Source organism: Ovis aries, chromosome 4, assembly GCF_016772045.2.
Source record: "Ovis aries strain OAR_USU_Benz2616 breed Rambouillet chromosome 4, ARS-UI_Ramb_v3.0, whole genome shotgun sequence".
NCBI lineage: Eukaryota > Metazoa > Chordata > Mammalia > Artiodactyla > Bovidae > Ovis > Ovis aries.
In genome coordinates this window covers 6,089,936-6,108,296 of record NC_056057.1, presented here as the reverse complement: position 1 = coordinate 6,108,296, position 18,361 = coordinate 6,089,936, and the positions used below count along the sequence as shown (strand labels likewise).

Sequence of the window (18,361 nt, the reverse complement as noted above, 5' to 3'; positions counted from 1 at the left end):
ATTCGCCTACTGCCTTATTAATTAGAGTGTGTTCTTTGGCTGTTCCAACCGCATCAAATAGGTGGAGGAGGATTATGGGGTCTGGACAAACGGACTGCCATTCTGTCCACTTCCTAGCCATGCAAATCCTGCACCACCTTCATACTCCTGAGCCTCCCCCCCCCCCCCCCCCCCCCACACACACACACGGGAAGATGCTCTGAGGAGCTGAGCCCAGCAGACTCCCGCCCGGGACGCGTCCCTTACCCATCCACGAGCCCTTGCTGTTTAATGATCCGGTGCGACTCTTCCCTGGAGATCCTGCCGTGAAACCAGTGCTGCGTCCTGTGAATCACTGTGGGGACCAGAGAAGGAGGGTAGGCCGGGCTCCGTGCACGGCCGCTGCCTTGCTAAGCACGCTCGGGCCACACGGGGCCCCGACTCCTGCGGTCCCAGCTTGCGTGCGCTGCACGCCAGGCCCGCCGTGAGGTTTGGGGAGGGCTGGGGGCGCTTTTATGTTATTTATGTACAACAATATCAAGCCAACATGCCGTGTTTACCTGTACTGAGGGCGGAAGGGTGGAGGGGGCTTTGGCTACCTAGGATATTCATCCGCGTGCTTCGTTTCTGCAAAAGAAATCCCCGCGTCAGCGCCAAGTAAGCCGCGAACACAATCACCGCGCCACCTGGGACACACCGCGGCAGGAAGCTGGCCCGGTGAAAGGCCCTTGATGGCGGGACGACAGCCGCCCAGTCCCATGTGGTCACAAGGACCCCTCCCGTGTGAGCAGGAGGGCAGACAGCTATGGGTCGCAGTTGTTAAAAGCAAAACCAGAAGCATCCCACCCCAGCATATTGCTAAGGATCCCAGTACTGAAGCCGGGCTGCGCCCGTCACACTGAAGACACGCAGTACAGTGCCCGACACACCTTAGGAGAAAACCATGAGCTCCCACAGGGGACTCAGGCCTGTGGCTTTGGGCACATTCTCCTTTTCCAAACGGGGAGGCTCTCTGAGCCAGAGTTGCCTTGAAAGCTCAGAAAAGCTTGGAAGTTGAGCGAAATTCTTCCATCTGGAGATTTGGAACTTGAGTCTCAGAGTAAAGAGACTGTTCAAGGGTGGGAGGTTGGTCAGCGGTTGAGCTGCGATGGGAACGCCTGGCCCAGCGCTTTCCCCAGAGGCCCTGAGGATACATCAGCAGGGACAGGGCTGCGGGCCACGGGGCCTCAGGGCTCTGCTCCTGCCCCTCCTTCCATGGGAGCCCAGGGACGGCCCGTGGGGGTGGCCAGGTGCCGGGGGCGTGGAGGAGCCCAGGCAAGCCACAGCCTCCTGCAGGCGAGAACTCACAGCCACCCCTCCTCCCTCGCACCGCATCCCTGCCGCCAGCACAGGGCCATTTCTCTGGGGCAGACCAGGGGTGGGGCCGGGCCACAGCCTTACCCTCCAGGCGTGGCCTTCTTCCAGGGCTGCGCTCTGGGCCTCAGCTGGATTCTCGATTACTCTTCCCGTTTGCCCAGAGAAATCCATTGCCACAAGGGAGTTCTCAGAGACGCTGCGCTGCAAAGGAGAGGCCGTGGATTCTTGAGATGCAGAGAAGCAAGCGGAGCAGCAGGTGGGAACCGCCGCGTGGGAGAGCTGTGCAGACCCAGGGAGGGGCAGCAAAGGGACAGGCAAGGACACCCCCGCCAAGAATCGGACAGAACACTCAGTGTCTGAAGGGCCCTGGGATGAAAAATGGCTTTGGTTTTTCTCAAGAAGAGGAAAGAAACCTTCCAATTCTCTGAAGATATTTGGAAGCTGCTGGTGAGGCCACTGGTGTCCACCCGTGGGGTCGTCCACAGGGTCTCTAATGTGAATTAAAAGGAGAGCACAGTTCTTGAGGACCTAGCCTGCTGTGGTCCCCCTTTGCCTGGCAAAGTAATAAAGTCATTCTTTCCTTCTCCTCCATTACAAAAAACCCCACAAAAACTCATCCAAGAAATGCTAACATCAAAGGCGAGCAAGCCCTCACCAGCAGCCAAATCCCTTCTCAGGTAAGTTAGTTCACAGAAACACGGGCACCGCTTCTGTGGGTACTTTGACATCTCTGAGGAATGGACATCCAGAGATTGTTAACTCATTATCAACTGGGGGATTTCTGCAGAAACTAACACCTGTGGTTGGTGAAGATTTTTATTTTGGCTGGCTAAAACATTAATTCTGTTATTTCACTAACATTTTGCAGGTTGTCACATTCAACAGTTACCCTTGTAAAGTTTTCTCCAGCACCATGAGCTTCATTTTCACTTTCTGCTTCAGAATCAATCACTAAGGTTTTCTGTCTTTTTGTTGGTCTGATATTCACAGTCGGAAGCAGAACTATATTCTGAAGAACTATCGTCTTCTGAGACACTAACATATATGTCATTCAGACACTCAGAGAAAATATCTGCATAAAATTCACCAAAAAAATTTTTCACTCAAAATTTCTCGATGCGTCATTTTTGAAAATTTCACATTTATAATATGCACAAGGTGCTACAAAAACCTAATGGAGCAAAACACGAGTGATAACAATAATCCAAACTGTATCATGACCCTTTGACCAATTTTAAGATCTAACAACTTCGCACAGTGATGTTAATTCGATCACTTTCTAAAAATGTATTGACACTCCTGGCCAATAAACATTTGGATAACAAAAGATGTGTTGATACATCGCCCAGTCAATAATGTGTTAAGATCGTATTTGGGAAGGATGAAGTGTTTCTACACCTCTGGGACATAAAGTCCATCCTGAGATCCCAGGAAGACTCACTACAATCTCAGTTTTCACAAGGACTCAAGAATCATGGTCAACAGCACCATGGACCCACAGCTGAAATGGACAGAAGTGAAGGCGGTGAATGAAGGCAGCTCCTCAGTAGACGTGGGCGCTGCTGTCAACATTTCTGAACACTGGAATGGAGCTCTCAGTGGGAGCCATTCACCAAAGCAACACTGCAGGGAGATGTGGGAAAGGGGAGAGGGTAGACAGGGATCTGCTCCCAGCAGTCACACTGCAGACGACAAAGCCCATCTCCTGGGAAATGCACGCTGGTAGGATATTCTGGCTCCTCCGGGCAGCCTCATCTGAGAAAAGATGCCCACAGCCCGTGCTGATGCAGCAGCTGAACAGCAATGTGGCTTCAGAGGCGCAGCTTGACTTACCACTGGAGTCGAGAAGGAGGACAGCATGGCTTTCCTCTGCTGTGGGATCCTGTAGTTCTGGTAAAGGAGCATCCCATACTGAAGAGGTAAGGAGGGCCAGAGTCAGTCACCAGGGCATCCGGAGCCCTAAAGCCCCACACGGGGCAAACCCTTGGCACTCAAGAGCCACACTCATACAGAATAATGGGCGACAATTGGGTGAACTTAAGAATAAACACCCAACAGAGCCCTGTCTCTGGGCCTGCCACCACCAATGCTCCACAGTCAGTTACCACTATCTGTCTGGGGGGGCTGGGTGGGCAGGAAGTGGTCAAAGAAGTAACAACATAATAAGGACTAGCAAGAACAATTAGCCTTACTAAATGTTGCTATGGGCAAAGCTCTGAGTGCTTTATGCTGCTCTTTTATTTAATCCTCTCCATTTTATGAAATATGTACTTTATCCTCATTTCACAAACAAGAGAACACAGCAAGTGAAGCAAGTTGCTCAAGGTCATGGTAAAGTAAGGATTCAGGTTCTGAATGTACAATCCTGCTTCCAAACCAGTGCTCTTCTTAACCACCAGCCTCCCTGCCCAACCAGCTCAGCAGTTTGGGCTTTATTTCCTCAGTCAATAAGCACTGAGCATCCTGCAAAGCCTCCTACACTCCTGACGTTTCAACCTGCACTCCTCAGTTACACCTTCAAACCACAGAGAGAAGAAAAAAGGAAGAGGAAAGAGGAATCCAGCGGGCTGCATCTTCCTCTTCACTGTTCTTCACGGATGGGAGCTCATTTCCAGCTCAAGGACCAGCAGTAAGTACTCACTTCTGAAGCTAACATATTTGGAACATGATGAAAATGTCTACCATAGATACAGTCACACCCCAGTGAGACAGGAGGAGAGAGAACAGATCAAAACAAACATTTGAGATGTGGTTCAGTCACTAAGTCATGTCCAACTTAGTGACTCCCAGGCTCCTGTCCTCCACTCTCTCCTGGAGTTTGCGCAAATTCATGTCCATTGAGTTGGTGATGCTATATAACCATTGCACCTTCTGCCACCCACTTCTCCTTTTGCCTTCAATCTTTCCCAGCATCATGGTCTTTTCTAATGAGTTGATTCTTTGCATCAGGTGGCCAAAGAATTGGAGCTTCAGCATCAGTCCTTCCGATGAATATTCAGGGTTGATTTCTTTTAGGATTACCTTGTTTGATCTCCTTGGATCACAGTCTTGTGGAGAAGGGGCCTGTGTAACTCAGGGAAGCTAAGAACCATGCTGTGCAGGGCTACCCAAGACAGATGGATTGTAATGAAGAGTTCTAACAAAACGTGGTCCACCAGAGGAGGGAGTGGCAAACCACATCAGTATTCTTGTCTCAAGAACTCCACGAACAGTATGGAAAGGCAGTATGTTTGTGATGATGGCCAAGAATTTTCCAAACAAATAAAAATACACCAAGCTACAGAATCTAGGTGCAGGATAAGAGCAAAACAAAAGGAACAAATAAACAAAACCAGCCAGGAACATCCTACAAAACAGAAACAGAGAAAATGCAAAAGTAACCAGAGAAAGACTTGGTATTTTATATGTAACTTCTTGTTACAAAGAAGCGATGAGAAGAAGGACAGCTAACTTTTTAACCTGCATGATGAGAGTCAGAAGACAATGGGAAGGGGGAGGCACAGGATAAAATAACCCCTAATCTAGGACTTGATCAACTGTGAAAAGTTCCCTCAATAATGAAAGCAAAGTCAAAATAAACATGGAGAGATTTTGTCGTCAGCAGGCTCATATTCAAATGGCTGCTGAGTGGAGTTCTGGTCCCAGAGAGAAGAATGTGGATTCAGGAAAAACGAAATGCAGTCTCTATGGCCACATCTGACTAGTATCCAAAAGGACAGCACAGGCCCTGATGAGTGAAGGTGACCAAAACCTCAGCATACAGTGTTATTCCTGGTTCTGTTACAGCTTACACAACACAGAGCTTGAATATTTCTCAAAGTTTAAAGGAACTCATTTTTTTTTTTTTAATGGGAGTTCAATTTCTCTCTCTGGATTTTCCAGTTAATTTTAAGGGTTTTCTGGTTTGCAAAGAGTGCCCATTTCATCTTGATTTAAAAGCACAACATAGGGAGACATGCAAAGTCTGTCCTGACTGTTCCCATTTTCAAAATGACTGGGTTTTACACGCCTTCCTTCCTTTCTGCTCTCATGTACTTTAATTCCCCTATTTCCATCTGTTCACGTAGGAAAGACATCTGTGTTTATAGTTCACACAGGCGTGAACTGGGGGCTGCTCACACACCATGCAGTGCAGTAGGTGGACAAGAGGCAGGAAGGGATGGGGCAGGCAGGCTTTCAAACTGTTTCAGGGTGGAAATGCGCTTCAGAGATGCTATGAGTGGTGGCTGTTTCCAAACAAAAATTGAAATGGGGGAATGGGGAAATGGGCTCTGCTACATAAAAATAAAATTTGGGAACCACTGGACTTGAGAGATCCTCTTGCAGGAAAGAAGGTAAAAGGGAAGGTCTACATCAGGGAGTTTCATTATTTTAGGTTTCAGGAAGTTATCAGATTTTTTTTGGGGAAAAAAAAAATCTGTGACTGTCTTAAGCCCTAGCATCTAATTTTCCAAATAAGACAACATATGTACACGCCAAAGTTAATTGCTGATCTACCACCATATCAACAATATCTTATAAAACACTGTTGAGATAATAGATCAGACAATCAGAGTTTTGGAAAGTTTAAATTAGCTAAGTTTACACACTCTCAGGTAAGAATAAAGCGTTACTGTGAACACAGCTACTACTATCCACAGCTTTGTGGAAAGCTGACTGCACTGTCCCCATCTGCTTTGTTTTGCTGTGCCCCAGAGAAGTTGTTGCTGTTCAGTCACTGAGTTGTGTCCAATTCTGAGGCCCCATGAACTTATAGCCCACCAGGTTCCTCTCTCCATGTGGTTCTCCCGGCAAGAATGCTGGAGTAGGTTGTCATTTCCTGTTCCAGGGGATATTCCCGGACCAAGGATCAAACCTGTGTCTCCTGCCTTGGCAGGTAGCTTCTTTACCGCTGAGCCACCAGGGAAGCCTGGCCCTAGAGAAGATGTTTCCCCAAATTCTCAGCAGTCAGAGGACTGGCTTTCGGGAACCATAGGTCTGAACTTCTGGGATCCAAAGAGGCAGTGAGCGTGGCTGCGTGCTGGCAGGTGGCACCACCAGATGGGAGGCTGGAACCCCCATGAGCCATTCTCCAAGTCCCACCTGGGCTTCCCAAGAAAGTCCCCCAAGGGACATGGAGTCTTGGCCAGCCACGCTCCCAGCACTCTCTCCTCACTGTACTGTGAGGGCGGAATTTTCCCCCAGGTTCTCATGATGATCAAATGGGGTAACAGGAAGTTCCAAGCAGGGGCGTGGCATATGATGAGCTTGCAGCAAACCACCGGTGCTATCAGCAGAGTTGGGACAGTCTGCCTCTACCCAACACAACTCCTCAGTCCCTGCTCTTGTGTGGCTTCCAGGTGCTGTGAGCAACCTCTGCTCCAGATGCCTGTGCCAGGTAGGAGGCTCCTTGGCTGCCTTTGTGCCCCACATCCACTTTAACTGCCTTTTCCATGTTAAGGAATTCATTACAGAATCCTGTGGGGTTTTTTTGCTTTGTTTTGCTGTTGTTGTTTTAAAGCTTCTTTAAGAACTCCAGACTTAAAAAAAAATTATATGTACTTTTTAGCCCTGCTTGGGTGGCTTACAGAATCTTAGTCCCCTACTAGGAATTGAACCTGGGCCCTAGCAGTGAAAGCGCTGAGTCCTAATCACTGGACCACCAGGGAATTCCCTAGAGTAGGGGTCCCCAACCCTTGGGTCACAAACGTGCTGGTTCTTGGCCTGTTAGGATCCGGGCTGCACAGCAGCAGGTGAGCAAGTGAAGCTTCATCTGTACTTACAGCCACTCCCCATCACTTGCATTACTGCCTGAGCTCAGGAAACAAGCTCAGGGCTCCCACTGATCCTGCACTGTGCTAAGTCGTAGAATGATTTCATCATATAATGTAGTAATAACGGAACTAAAGTACACAATAAATGCAATGTGCTTGAATCATCTGGAAACCACCCCACCCTGCCTCAGTCCATGGAAAAATTATCTCCCAGAAAACTGGTCCTTGGTGCCAAAAAGCATGGGGGACCATTGCCCTACAGAATCTTGTGTTGATGAAGCAAGATCTCCCTCTTGGGGAAGAATTGTAATAGCTTAAGAAGCTTCTAGAAGGTGGAGGGCCACAGGAAGGATATGGTAGGTAACACAGTTTTCACACTCCCTGCACAGCCCCTGGAGTCTATGAAATCACTTCGGAAACACTGTAGTAGGAAGGTACAGGAACAAAAGCAGATACTAGCCAGTTTCCTCCCCAGGAGGTTTGAGCTATATATATATATATATATATATATATATAGGCACACATATATATTTTAAAGGAGGTGTAACTGGGTTGGTACTTAAGAGAAACAGGAAGGTCCTAAGTTAACTCAAAGGAACGCTTTCCTCTCAAAAACACCCTGGGATTTTTATAGCATCCAAATTGCTGTTGCAACATCACCAAAAGCCAGACAGGTATTTGGGTCAGTTTCCACTTTCATTCAGTGCACACTCTCTGAGCATCTCTTATGTTCCGAGCACTAGGTCATCCCAGCTCTGAGGATCTGGGGGGAGCCAGGCAGGATGGCCCCTGGACATGACAGCAGAACCAAGGAAAAGTGAAAGGAGCCTTGAGCCTCTCCAGGTCAGGTCCCTGCAGCCTGAGGACAGGTCTCCCCATGAAGAAGACAAGACTGACCGCTGACTGAACCACTGCTCACAGTCCAAGAAGCTGGTGATGCTGCAGGGCCAGGGGAACAGGAGGCGTTTGAGAAGGTTCCCTAGCACTTTCAAAGGGTGCCAGTCTCCTCGATAACATCCTGTTATTGAGGCAGTGTGGGGGTGCAGGGTGAGGTCATCAAGGAGGACCTTGTCTTCCAGTTATGCTTCGCCCCACTGAGCAAGATGAATGGAGCTGAGGGCAGGCAGGGAGGAGACCTGGATGTCTGTAAGGGACCCCTCACACCAGAGGCTGATGCTGTCTGCTCTGTAGAGGCAGGAGCCCCAGGGTGTGCCCAGCCAAGATGGGAGGATATGACCCCACTGCTGTTCACTTGAGAAAGGCTCCAGCCACCACTGCCTTGCTGCAGTGACCCGGGCCAGGCCCTGCCTCCCTGCAGGACGGCGCTGTGGGAGGCGGAGTCAGTGGTTCCCTTGGGGCAGTGTGACTGGGTCAATAGGCTCACGTCTGGAATGGATGGATCTGTTTCCTGGAGACTCTCAGGGAGGCAGTGAGAGTGCCGGTCAGGGATGGAGTTCTGGGGCCAGCACGCTGGGGTCCTGCTGCTGCCTCAGCCCCGTGCCAGCAGCCATGTGTGGTAAGTCATGGGCTTCAAGTCCGTCACCTGTGCTCTGAGGATGGCTGTGCGTGTGTGCACAGAGCTGCTGTGAGCAGCAAGGTCCCAGGTGTGAGGTGATGCGTGGCCCACAGCGGATGCTCCGGAACGTTCACACTGTGCCAGCACACACAGAACACGAGTCGCTGGCACTAATAACAGCCAGGTATCACGGCCACTGTGAGCTCAGCTGCTCCCTCCCTGCGCCTGGTTGTGACAGCACAGAGATGCCCACCCTGCTCACGTGAGAGGCCGGGTCAGAGTAGGGCCACATCACTGCCTGTCACCCACGGAACAGGACGCCTCAGTATCCCTTCCTAATGCATCTCCTTTTTGCTTTCTCCGAAAGAGGTTATATTTTTGCAGAGAAAAAAATTAATGAAATCACACAAACACAAAACCTTGACGGCCTCCCTGCACATCTGCCCTGCCTGCCCCACAGCCTCCAGGCTCCTGTGAGCAGCCTCCACGTTCGCCTGCTGCCTCACGTTTACACACCAGCAAATGTGAACACGTACCTCCACCCCTCATCCCACAAATGCAGTGATCTCTCTAAACACCCTTCTGCACTGTGCTGTTGAATTGTTAATAGTACATCCTGGAACATTCCCCACTGCAGAACCCTGAGAGGAGCCTGTTCCTTCTCCAGCCACAGGGGGGCTCTCTGCTTGAAAATCCCTTAACTCAGGGAACCAGCTCTCTATTGAGGGACACTTGGCTTTAACACCAGCTTGTCAGGACAGAAACGGTATGGACCTAACAGAAGCAGAAGATATTAAGAAGAGGTGGCAAGAATACACAGAAGAACTGTACAAAAAAGATCTTGATGACCCAGATAATCATGATGGTGTGATCACTCACCTAGATCCAGACATCCTGGAATGTGAAGTCAAGTGGGCCTTAAGAAGCATCACTACAAACAAAGCTAGTGGAGGTGATGGAATTCCAGTTGAGCTATTTCAAATCCTAAAAGATGATGCTGTGAAAATGCTGCACTCAATATGCCAGCAAATTTGGAAAACTCAGCAGTGGCCACAGGACTAGAAAAGGTCAGTTTTCATTCCAGTCCCAAAGAAAGGCAATGCCAACGAATGCTCAAACTACCACACAATTGCATTCATCTCACATGCTAGTAAAGTAATGCTCAAAATTCTCCAAGCCAGGCTTCAGCAATACGTGAACTATGAACTTCCTGATGTTCAAGCTGGTTTTAGAAAAGGCAGAGGAACCAGAGATCAAATTGCCAACATCCTCTGGATCATCAAAAAAGCAAGAGAGTTCCAGAAAAACACGTACTTCTGTTTTATTGACTATGCCAACGTCTTTGACTGTGTGGATCACAACCACCTGTGGAAAATTCTGAAAGAGATGGGAATACCAGACCACCTAACCTGCCTCTTGAGAAATCTGTATGCAGGTCAGGAAGCAACAGTTAGAGCTTGACATGGAACAACAGACTGGTTCCAAACAGGAAAAGGAGTACGTCAAGGCTGTATATTGTCACCCTGCTTATTAAACTTCTATACAGAGCACATCATGAGAAACGCTGGGCTGGATGAAGCACAAGCTGGAATCAGGATGGTCGGGAGAAATATCAATAACCTCAGATATGCAGATGACACCACCCTTATGGCAGAAAGTGAAGAAGAACTAAAGAGCCTCTTGATGAAAGTGAAAGAGGAGAGTGAAAAAGTTGGCTTAAAGCTCAACAATCAGAAAATGAAGATCATGGCATCCAGTCCCATCACTTCATGGGAAATAGATGGGGAAACAGTGGAAACAGTGGCTGACTTTACTTTTTTGGGCTCTAAAATCACTGCAGATGGTGACTGCAGCCATGAAAATAAAAGATGCTTACTCCTTGAAAGGAAAGTTATGACCAACCTAGACAGCATATTAAAAAGCAGAGACATTACTTTGTCAACAAAGTTCCATCTAGTCAAGGCTATGGTTTTTCCAATGGTCATGTATGGATGTGAGCGCTGGTCTATAAAGAAAGCTGAGTGCTGAAGAATTGGTGCTTTTGAACCTTGGTTTTGGAGAAGACTCTTGAGAGTCCCTTGGACTGCAAGGAGATCCAACCAGTCCATCCTAAAGGAGATCAGTCCTGGGGTTCACTGGAAGCACTGATGCTGGAGCTGAAACTCCAATACTTTGGCCACCTGATGTGAGGAGCTGACTCATTTGAAAAGACCCTGATGCTGGAAAAGATTGAGGGCAGGAGGAGGAGACGACAGAGGATGAGATGGTTGGCAGGCATCATTGACTCAGTGGACATGAGTTTGAGTAACTCCGGGAGTTGTGATGGACAGGGAGGCCTGGCGTGCTGCTGTCCATGGGGTCACAAAAAGCTGGACACGGCTGAGTAACTGAACTGCCTGTCAGGGGTCAGGGGGCTTCCCAGGTGGCGTGAGTGGTAAAGAATGTGCCTGCCAATGCAGGAGACCTAGGAGACAAGGGTTCAATCCCTGGGTTGGGAAGATCCCCTGGAGGAGGAAATGTCAACCCACTCCAGTACTCTTGCCTGGAGAATCCCATGCACAGAGGAGCTTGGTGGGCTACTATCCGTAGGGTTCTGAAGACATGACTGAGCACAGCACAGTGTCAGGGAGCAGCCTGTGACATAAGACGTCTGACACCAGCACAGCACCTCCTCTTCTATTACAGAACAGTAACATTTCTATCTTAACTGTTCTCTGTTTCCTCAGTGACAAAAAATAAAACAAAGGAAGGTTCTGGGACAGAAGAACACTGGCTGCCTCTCCGGGAAGCCTGCAGCACCTCTCAGGAGTCTCAGAGCTCAGCCTCCCCCATCTGTCTCCAAGGGACGCCACCCAGAGTCTCGCAGTAGCTGGAAGCCTCAGGGACGGCTGGGGACTTCTGCAAGAGACTGGTTGCACGTGGTGGCCGCAGCTAAGCAAACACGCGTCCCTTCCAGCCCTCGACTTGGGCCGAGTCTGTTCTATCAGCTAACCTGTAACTCACAAGGACTTTCTATACTAAGGAATTTCCAGCACATGGTGTGTGTGTGCAGAGGAACACTCTGTGCCATATTACACGGTGGTGCACTGCCCTGCCCTTCTATAGGGCATGTGAGGTCACCTGGGCCGTTTCTGTGAAATCGCTGTGGGGTGCAATCCCACGAGATGGTCCGAGCAAGACATTTTCTTTAGAATGACTGTTGGGGGACACTGTTTCCCTCGAGGCCCTGTGAGGGGCCAGACGATCCGCCATGTCTCCTGGAAGGCCCTGGCACTCTGGGAATTCCCGAGTGCGATGCTGCAACAGGGAAACCATTACGCTCCTGATGACCTATGTGCGCCCAGCCCACTCCCATCTTCTGACTCCTTGGTCCCGACCTTTGGTTCCCCATTTCTCTAAGGCAGTGGTTCTCAACCCTCCCCACACCCAGGGGACACCTGGGGCCATCTCAGCTGCTGGGGTGCTGCTGGCATCTCATGGGAGACATGAGGGCAGGCTGCTCAATGAGCTGCAAAGCACAGCTCAGCCTGCTCCCGCCCTAAGTGCCACCAGCCTCAGGTCGGGAACTGGCTCCGGCTCCGCTGCTGTAACGGCTCTGCAGGAGCTTCTGAGACTGAGTACACGTGCGAGGACCCTCGACTCCCAGAGCCCAGTGACGGGGCATGGAGGGTGAGAGGCATCACCAGTGGAGAGGTGTGCACTGCCACACGCTGTGACCTCGGGGTCTCACTCAGTGACCAGTGACACATGCACACACACACACGCGCACGCACACACACACACACACACACACACACACACAGTGACCGCTGACAGGCACACAGAGTGACTGGGGATGATACACACACACATAGGGACCGGGGGATGATACACACACAGTGACCACAGTGATGCACACACATTAACCTTGGGGCTAACAAGCACACGTATTGACCGTGGGTTCACACACACAGGGACCGGGGGATGATCCACACAGTGACCTCGGGATGACATACACGTAGTGACCGTGGGTTCACACACACACACACAGTGACCTCGGGGCTGACACGCACACATAGCGACTGTGGGGTGACACACACAGGGACCGGGGGATGATCCACACAGTGACCGTGGGTTCACACACACAGTGACCTCGGGGCTGACTTGCACACATAGTGAGTGTGGGGTGACACACACAGGGACCAGGGGATGATCCACACAGTGGCCTCGGGATGACATACACGTAGTGACCGTGGGTTCACACACACACACACAGTGACCTCGGGGCTGACTTGCACACGTAGTGACCGTGGGTTCACACACACACAGACAGTGACCTCGGGGCTGACACGCACACATAGTGACCGTGGGGTGACACACACAGGGACCAGGGGATGATCCACACAGTGGCCTCGGGATGACATACACGTAGTGAGCGTGGGTTCACACACACACACACAGTGACCTCGGGGCTGACTTGCACACGTAGTGAGCGTGGGTTCACACACACACAGACAGTGACCTCGGGGCTGACACGCACACATAGTGACCGTGGGGTGACACACACAGGGACCAGGGGATGATCCACACAGTGGCCTCGGGATGACATACACGTAGTGAGCGTGGGTTGACACACACACACCCCGTGACCACGGGTACCCACCTTGAGGAGCCTGCAGGCTGTCACCCAGCACGTGCGGCTCTGCTCATCCTCGGCACAGAGCAAGCGCAGCTCCTTAGCCTCGTTCCTGACTCTATTAGGCTAAAGGAGAAGGGAGACCTGTGAGTGTGAGGGTGAGTCAGGACCACCCTTCCTCTCAGGGCAGAGCAGAGCTCCACCCGCAGCACAACCCACCAGGTGGCAGAGACGGGAGCACGGGCAGGTGCGTGCGCCTGGGCACTGGGCATCACTCACGGCTCTGCGGGGCACAGGCCGGGCCTGCTAGTTGGTTACTTAGTACTTGGCTGAGTGATCGGCCATCCTCCCACGGTGAGTGTTGGGGGAGACAATCAGGAAAGGGAACCATCAAGGTGGGGGGGATAGCGGGGCGTCTAGCTCCTGCAGGGAAGGTGGGTTCCGGGAAGGACAGCCACTCAGGGGTTTTGGAAGGAGGTGCCTTCCATCACCTCAGAGGAAGAGGCAGCTGCAGGAAGGGCCCGCAGGGTGAGCTGAGGCAGGGAGGAGCCTCCAAGACTCAGGGCTGTGGAGGCCAAGGACAGATGCTGTGGAAAGGCCCAGAGAGGGAGACCAGTGCGGCCGTAGAAGAGACAGTGGAGAGCTGGCAGGTGCCCACCCAGGGGCAGGGGCTGGCTGTGATGGAAGAAAGCCCAGACCCGAGGGGCCCTGAGGGGCCAGACTAGCCCAGCTCTCTGCTTCGGGAACCTGGATGTGGAAGATGGTTGAAGGACAGCTCTGCGTGTGGTGGATACAGTGGGAGAGGCAGAGGCCGCAGGGCTGTGGGCTGGCATGTGGGCCAGGGGAAAGAGGGACGGCTCCAGTCCCCCACGAGCCGCTCTCCACCAGCCGCCTGTGCACTGCGCCCTTCAGGGGGTTTGATGTCAGTTCTTACCACTTGCAACCAAAGAAGCTTCACCAAGTCAAGCAGAAAAATAGTACTTTTGGATGGAATAGGCTCCCTGTGCCCTGTCTCCTCCTCCAGCTTAGAAGACAGCCCAGCTGGGGGACTATGGGCTCGCTCACTGGCAACCTCGTGTGGGCAGCGGGGCTGGGCAGTTCCCACCCTGTGAGCACTGGGAAGACCCAGGAAGATGACGGAGGTAGAAACCTCAGCAGACTGTCTCGTGCACAGTGGGTAATTCAGTAAATCTCTACTATTATGATGACTGACAACACAACCTCACTGAGTAGGAAGGACTGTGTGTGTGTGTGCACGTAAGCATGCACACATATGTCCACACGTGCTTGTTCACACAGGCGTGTGCAGCTATGTACATGCACGTGTGCGCATGTGAGCATATGTGTGAGCATGCGCCCTCACACACCTGCACAGTGACAAGCAGAGCTGTGGTCACCCCTAGACTAATGTCCTGGTTACTGGAAGCCCACACACAAGGCATCAGCTTACTCAGTACCGTGGAGGCCACTCAGATGACAGGCTGGGGGGTCCCTAAACCACGGGGCCCATCGCCCTCAGCCATGGGGCACTGTGCATCAGGGATTCTGCTTTTCTCTGAGCATCTGCGCTACTCAAGGGCTGACACACTAAAAGCACACATGAAATATTTTTACACCAGTGCATAAATCCCATGGGAAACTGTTTGTTGTTTTTAAAAAGCAACAACCAAGAGAGGAGGTCGCTGGTTTAATTTCAAAGTTCACCATGAGTCTCAGGGTGGGTGGTACCTTTATGCAGAAGCCATAGTCTGTAGGGGCACTGTACTGCTTCCTGCCAGCAATCAGGGAGAAGATGCTGCTGTCCTCCAGGTCGGCCAGCAGCTGCAGGTGTCTGGGCTCCTGCGGGGAGGTGGTCAGGTTTATACCGGGGAACTTCTCAGCACAGCTAAGAGCAAGTGTTTCCTGTCCTTGTCAGCAGAGGGCAGTCTAAGCGCGCTCTCAACACCTCTCCCCTTTGACAGTCTACAGGTTATAACCATGGTGTCACATAAGTACCAAGTTAAAACCATATCCCCCAGCCCCTGCTAAAAACCCCACCTCCCAATATTCAGACAGATGGATACAATGTATCTGATATTCCGCCTTATAAGGTAATATTCAAAGTGGAAACCAGGACATCTGCAAACCATGGTCAAGGTTAGGAGTATACACTCAAATGCAAGACCCCCACCACGGTTGTTATGCTGAGTGATCAGTGGCCAACTGCTCGCAAAATGTCCCAACCTGTGCCTTAACTGTCCATCCCACATCTGTTTCCTCCTCTAGGTGACAAATGACCTGGGGCTCAGCAGCAATGAGGAGGACGCATAAGGCGCACATCAGAGCTGGGAAATGAGGAAGCGGACCTCCCTCTAACCCAGGAAGACCTGCAGCCTCAGAGGAAGGGAGTGCAGCCACGGCCCTTCCCTCCAGCTCATGCCCCCTTTCCCTGGTGGCCACGCCCTCCTCCCTGGTGGCCATGCCCGTTCCCTCCAGCCCATGCCCCCTTTCCCTGGTGGCCACGCCCATTCCCTCCAGCTCACGCCCCCTTTCCCTGGTGGCCACGCCCGTTCCCTCCAGCTCACGCCCCCTTCCCCTGGTGGCCATGCTCCTCCTCTCCGGTGGCCACGCCCCTTCCCTCCAGCTCACGCCCCCTTTCCCTGGTGGCCACGCCCGTTCCCTCCAGCTCACGCCCCCTTTCCCTGGTGGCCACGCCCATTCCCTCCAGCTCACGCCCCTTTCCCTGGTGGCCACGCCCCTTCCCTCCAGCTCACGCCCCCTTCCCCTGGTGGCCATGCTCCTCCTCTCCGGTGGCCACGCCCCTCCCCTCCAGCTCACGCCCTTTCCCTGGTGGCCACGCCCCTTCCCTCCAGCTCACGCCCCCTTTCCCTGGTGGCCATGCCCCTTCCCTCCAGCTCACGCCCCCTTCCCCTGGTGGCCATGCTCCTCCTCTCCGGTGGCCACGCCCCTCCCCTCCAGCTCACGCCCCCTTTCCCTGGTGGCCACGCCCCTTCCCTCCAGCTCACGCCCCCTTTCCCTGGTGGCCACGCCCATTCCCTCCAGCTCACGCCCCCTTTCCCTGGTGGCCACGCCCCTTCCCTCCAGCTCACGCCCCCTTTCCCTGGTGGCCATGCCCCTTCCCTCCAGCTCACGCCCCCTTCCCCTGGTGGCCATGCTCCTCCTCTCCGGTGGCCACGCCCCTCCCCTCCAGCTCACGCCCTTTCCCTGGTGGCCACGCCCCTCCCCTCCAGCTCACGCCCTTTCCCTGGTGGCCACGCCCCTTCCCTCCAGCTCACGCCCTTTCCCTGGTGGCCACGCCCCTCTCTCCTGACTTCCCAGAGCCGGATGCTGGGCCAGCACCCTCCCTTGGCGTCCCCAGCTCCTCCCCTCTCTCTCCGGCAGGAACAGAAGAGACTGCAGCTCTTGGATGGTATCAGCACGGCCAAGGTCAGCTGGGCATGCTCCCATGGTAGGTGTCCTCAGATGTTACAGGAAAATAGGTCAGAAATGCAAAGACACCAAAAGACCCCAGCAAGGCCAGCCCACAACACCCCAGCTCTCTTCAGAGGCCTGCAGCCATTTCAATCCCTCACCTCCTCTTCCCACTGGGGATACACACAAACTGCAATTTATTCCATAAAATATCTACAATAACATATATTAGATTGGCATCAGGGTGACAACCATCTATTGAATATCCTTATGGCGATCCTAGACACCAACTTCCAAATTACAGACACTAAGTCAGCATCTTCCGAGGGACTCAGGCAGCCATGAGGCTCTGCCGCCAGCCCACAGAGGGAGCCCGGGCTGGCCCACTTGGCGGTCGGGGGACACACAGCCCCCGGGCCTCAGGTCTGACATCACCTGCTTTCCCAGGGAGACCTGTGCACCAGGAACTCTGAGTTTAGCTGCTACACACTCAGCTTAATAAGTCACGAGCTGGGAGGAGGCCATGGTGCGCACCTTTACTCGGAACCCTCCCAGCCTGGTGTGACTGGCAGTTGTGCCTTTGAAACTCACCTTCGAAGCTCCCTTTGTGGAGCAATAGAGGCCAGATCTCCGCAAACACACATACAGCTTCTTCCAAGATTTCCTTCCCAGCTCCTTCACGTGCAAAAACCCTTGAATCTCAGGACAACTACTGGAGTTTAAAAAATTCTGTTGAAGAGAAAATTTTAAAAGTCAGATAATACTGACGTGAAATTATGAGGACATACTATGAGCATCATTGACACTGGAACATTTTATGAATTACCAAAATACTCTTTTTGTATTAAACTGAGTGCTTTCAAATATTTTTCCTTTCAAAAGTCTTAAAATTCCCAACTAAATTGGTGGTGCCTAAAATATAATTCGTGTTTAAACACACAAGCAAACAGATCTTTTTAACGCTGAAAAACAGAAGTCATAAATCTCTTAATAAGACCATATGTTTAAGCATCCTGCCCTTTATTCTATTTTTCCTTAGAAATCCCAGTCTGATCCGCAGAGTTGGGGCAACAGAGGTGCCAGAAGCACTGATCGGGAGCACGTGGGCTGGGAGAAGCCATCTGGCTGCCACTTTGACCACATGTCCCCTGGTGAAGCTGTGTGTCCTGTGTCTGTCCGTCTCCTGAAACAAACACCCACTGTCCCCATTAACTCCGCCCACTGGCAGCACCTCTTTCTCTGGGAAAGAGAGGACCTTGTGGGTCCCCGCCACTGACTGAAACAGACATTTCTCCTTCTGCAGGCGGGACAGGCCAGCTGGGCAGGTCCCAGCGCTCCCAGGCAGTGCCTCTGGGGTCTCCAGAGGTCACTGTACCCCTCACCAAGCACCAAATCATCTCAAATCAGGCAACTAGGTTGCAGGAAATCATGTGCCCCTCATTGTGCCTAAACCAGGATAACTAAGTATGGACAACTCTAGCCCAGAGCACACAGATGCTGTGGTGGGAGGGCCCAGAACAGAATATGGAGGCTCTCAGCTTCCAGAGGCAGAAGAAATAAAGCAGGAAAGGGAGGGCTCAGGGAAGAATTCTATAGGAACTACATTCTAGTACTTTCTCATATTATATAGAAGGAAATGGCAACCCACTCCAGTGCTCTTGCCTGGAGAATCCCAGGGACGAGGGAGCCTGGTGGGCTGCTGTCTCTTGGGTTGCACAGAGTTGGACACGA

The 18,361-nt window shown here is 52.0% G+C and overlaps 1 protein-coding gene across 7 annotated transcripts in view; it reads right to left on the bottom strand.

Annotated features, from left to right (window-relative positions):
- GRB10 (growth factor receptor bound protein 10) overlaps positions 1–18,361 on the bottom strand; it is a 210,418-nt gene that overhangs the window by 14,214 nt on the left and 177,843 nt on the right. For all 7 annotated transcript variants that reach the window (XM_060414420.1, XM_015095173.4, XM_060414417.1 and 4 more), the window contains 7 exons: positions 17,222–17,359; positions 14,948–15,058; positions 13,247–13,345; positions 3,169–3,246; positions 1,420–1,536; positions 540–606; positions 247–334 (listed from right to left, as the gene is read on the bottom strand). In XM_060414420.1, coding sequence (XP_060270403.1) covers positions 247–334; positions 540–606; positions 1,420–1,536; positions 3,169–3,246; positions 13,247–13,345; positions 14,948–15,058; positions 17,222–17,359 — 698 coding nt within the window. The remainder of the gene's footprint in view (positions 1–246; positions 335–539; positions 607–1,419; positions 1,537–3,168; positions 3,247–13,246; positions 13,346–14,947; positions 15,059–17,221; positions 17,360–18,361) is intronic.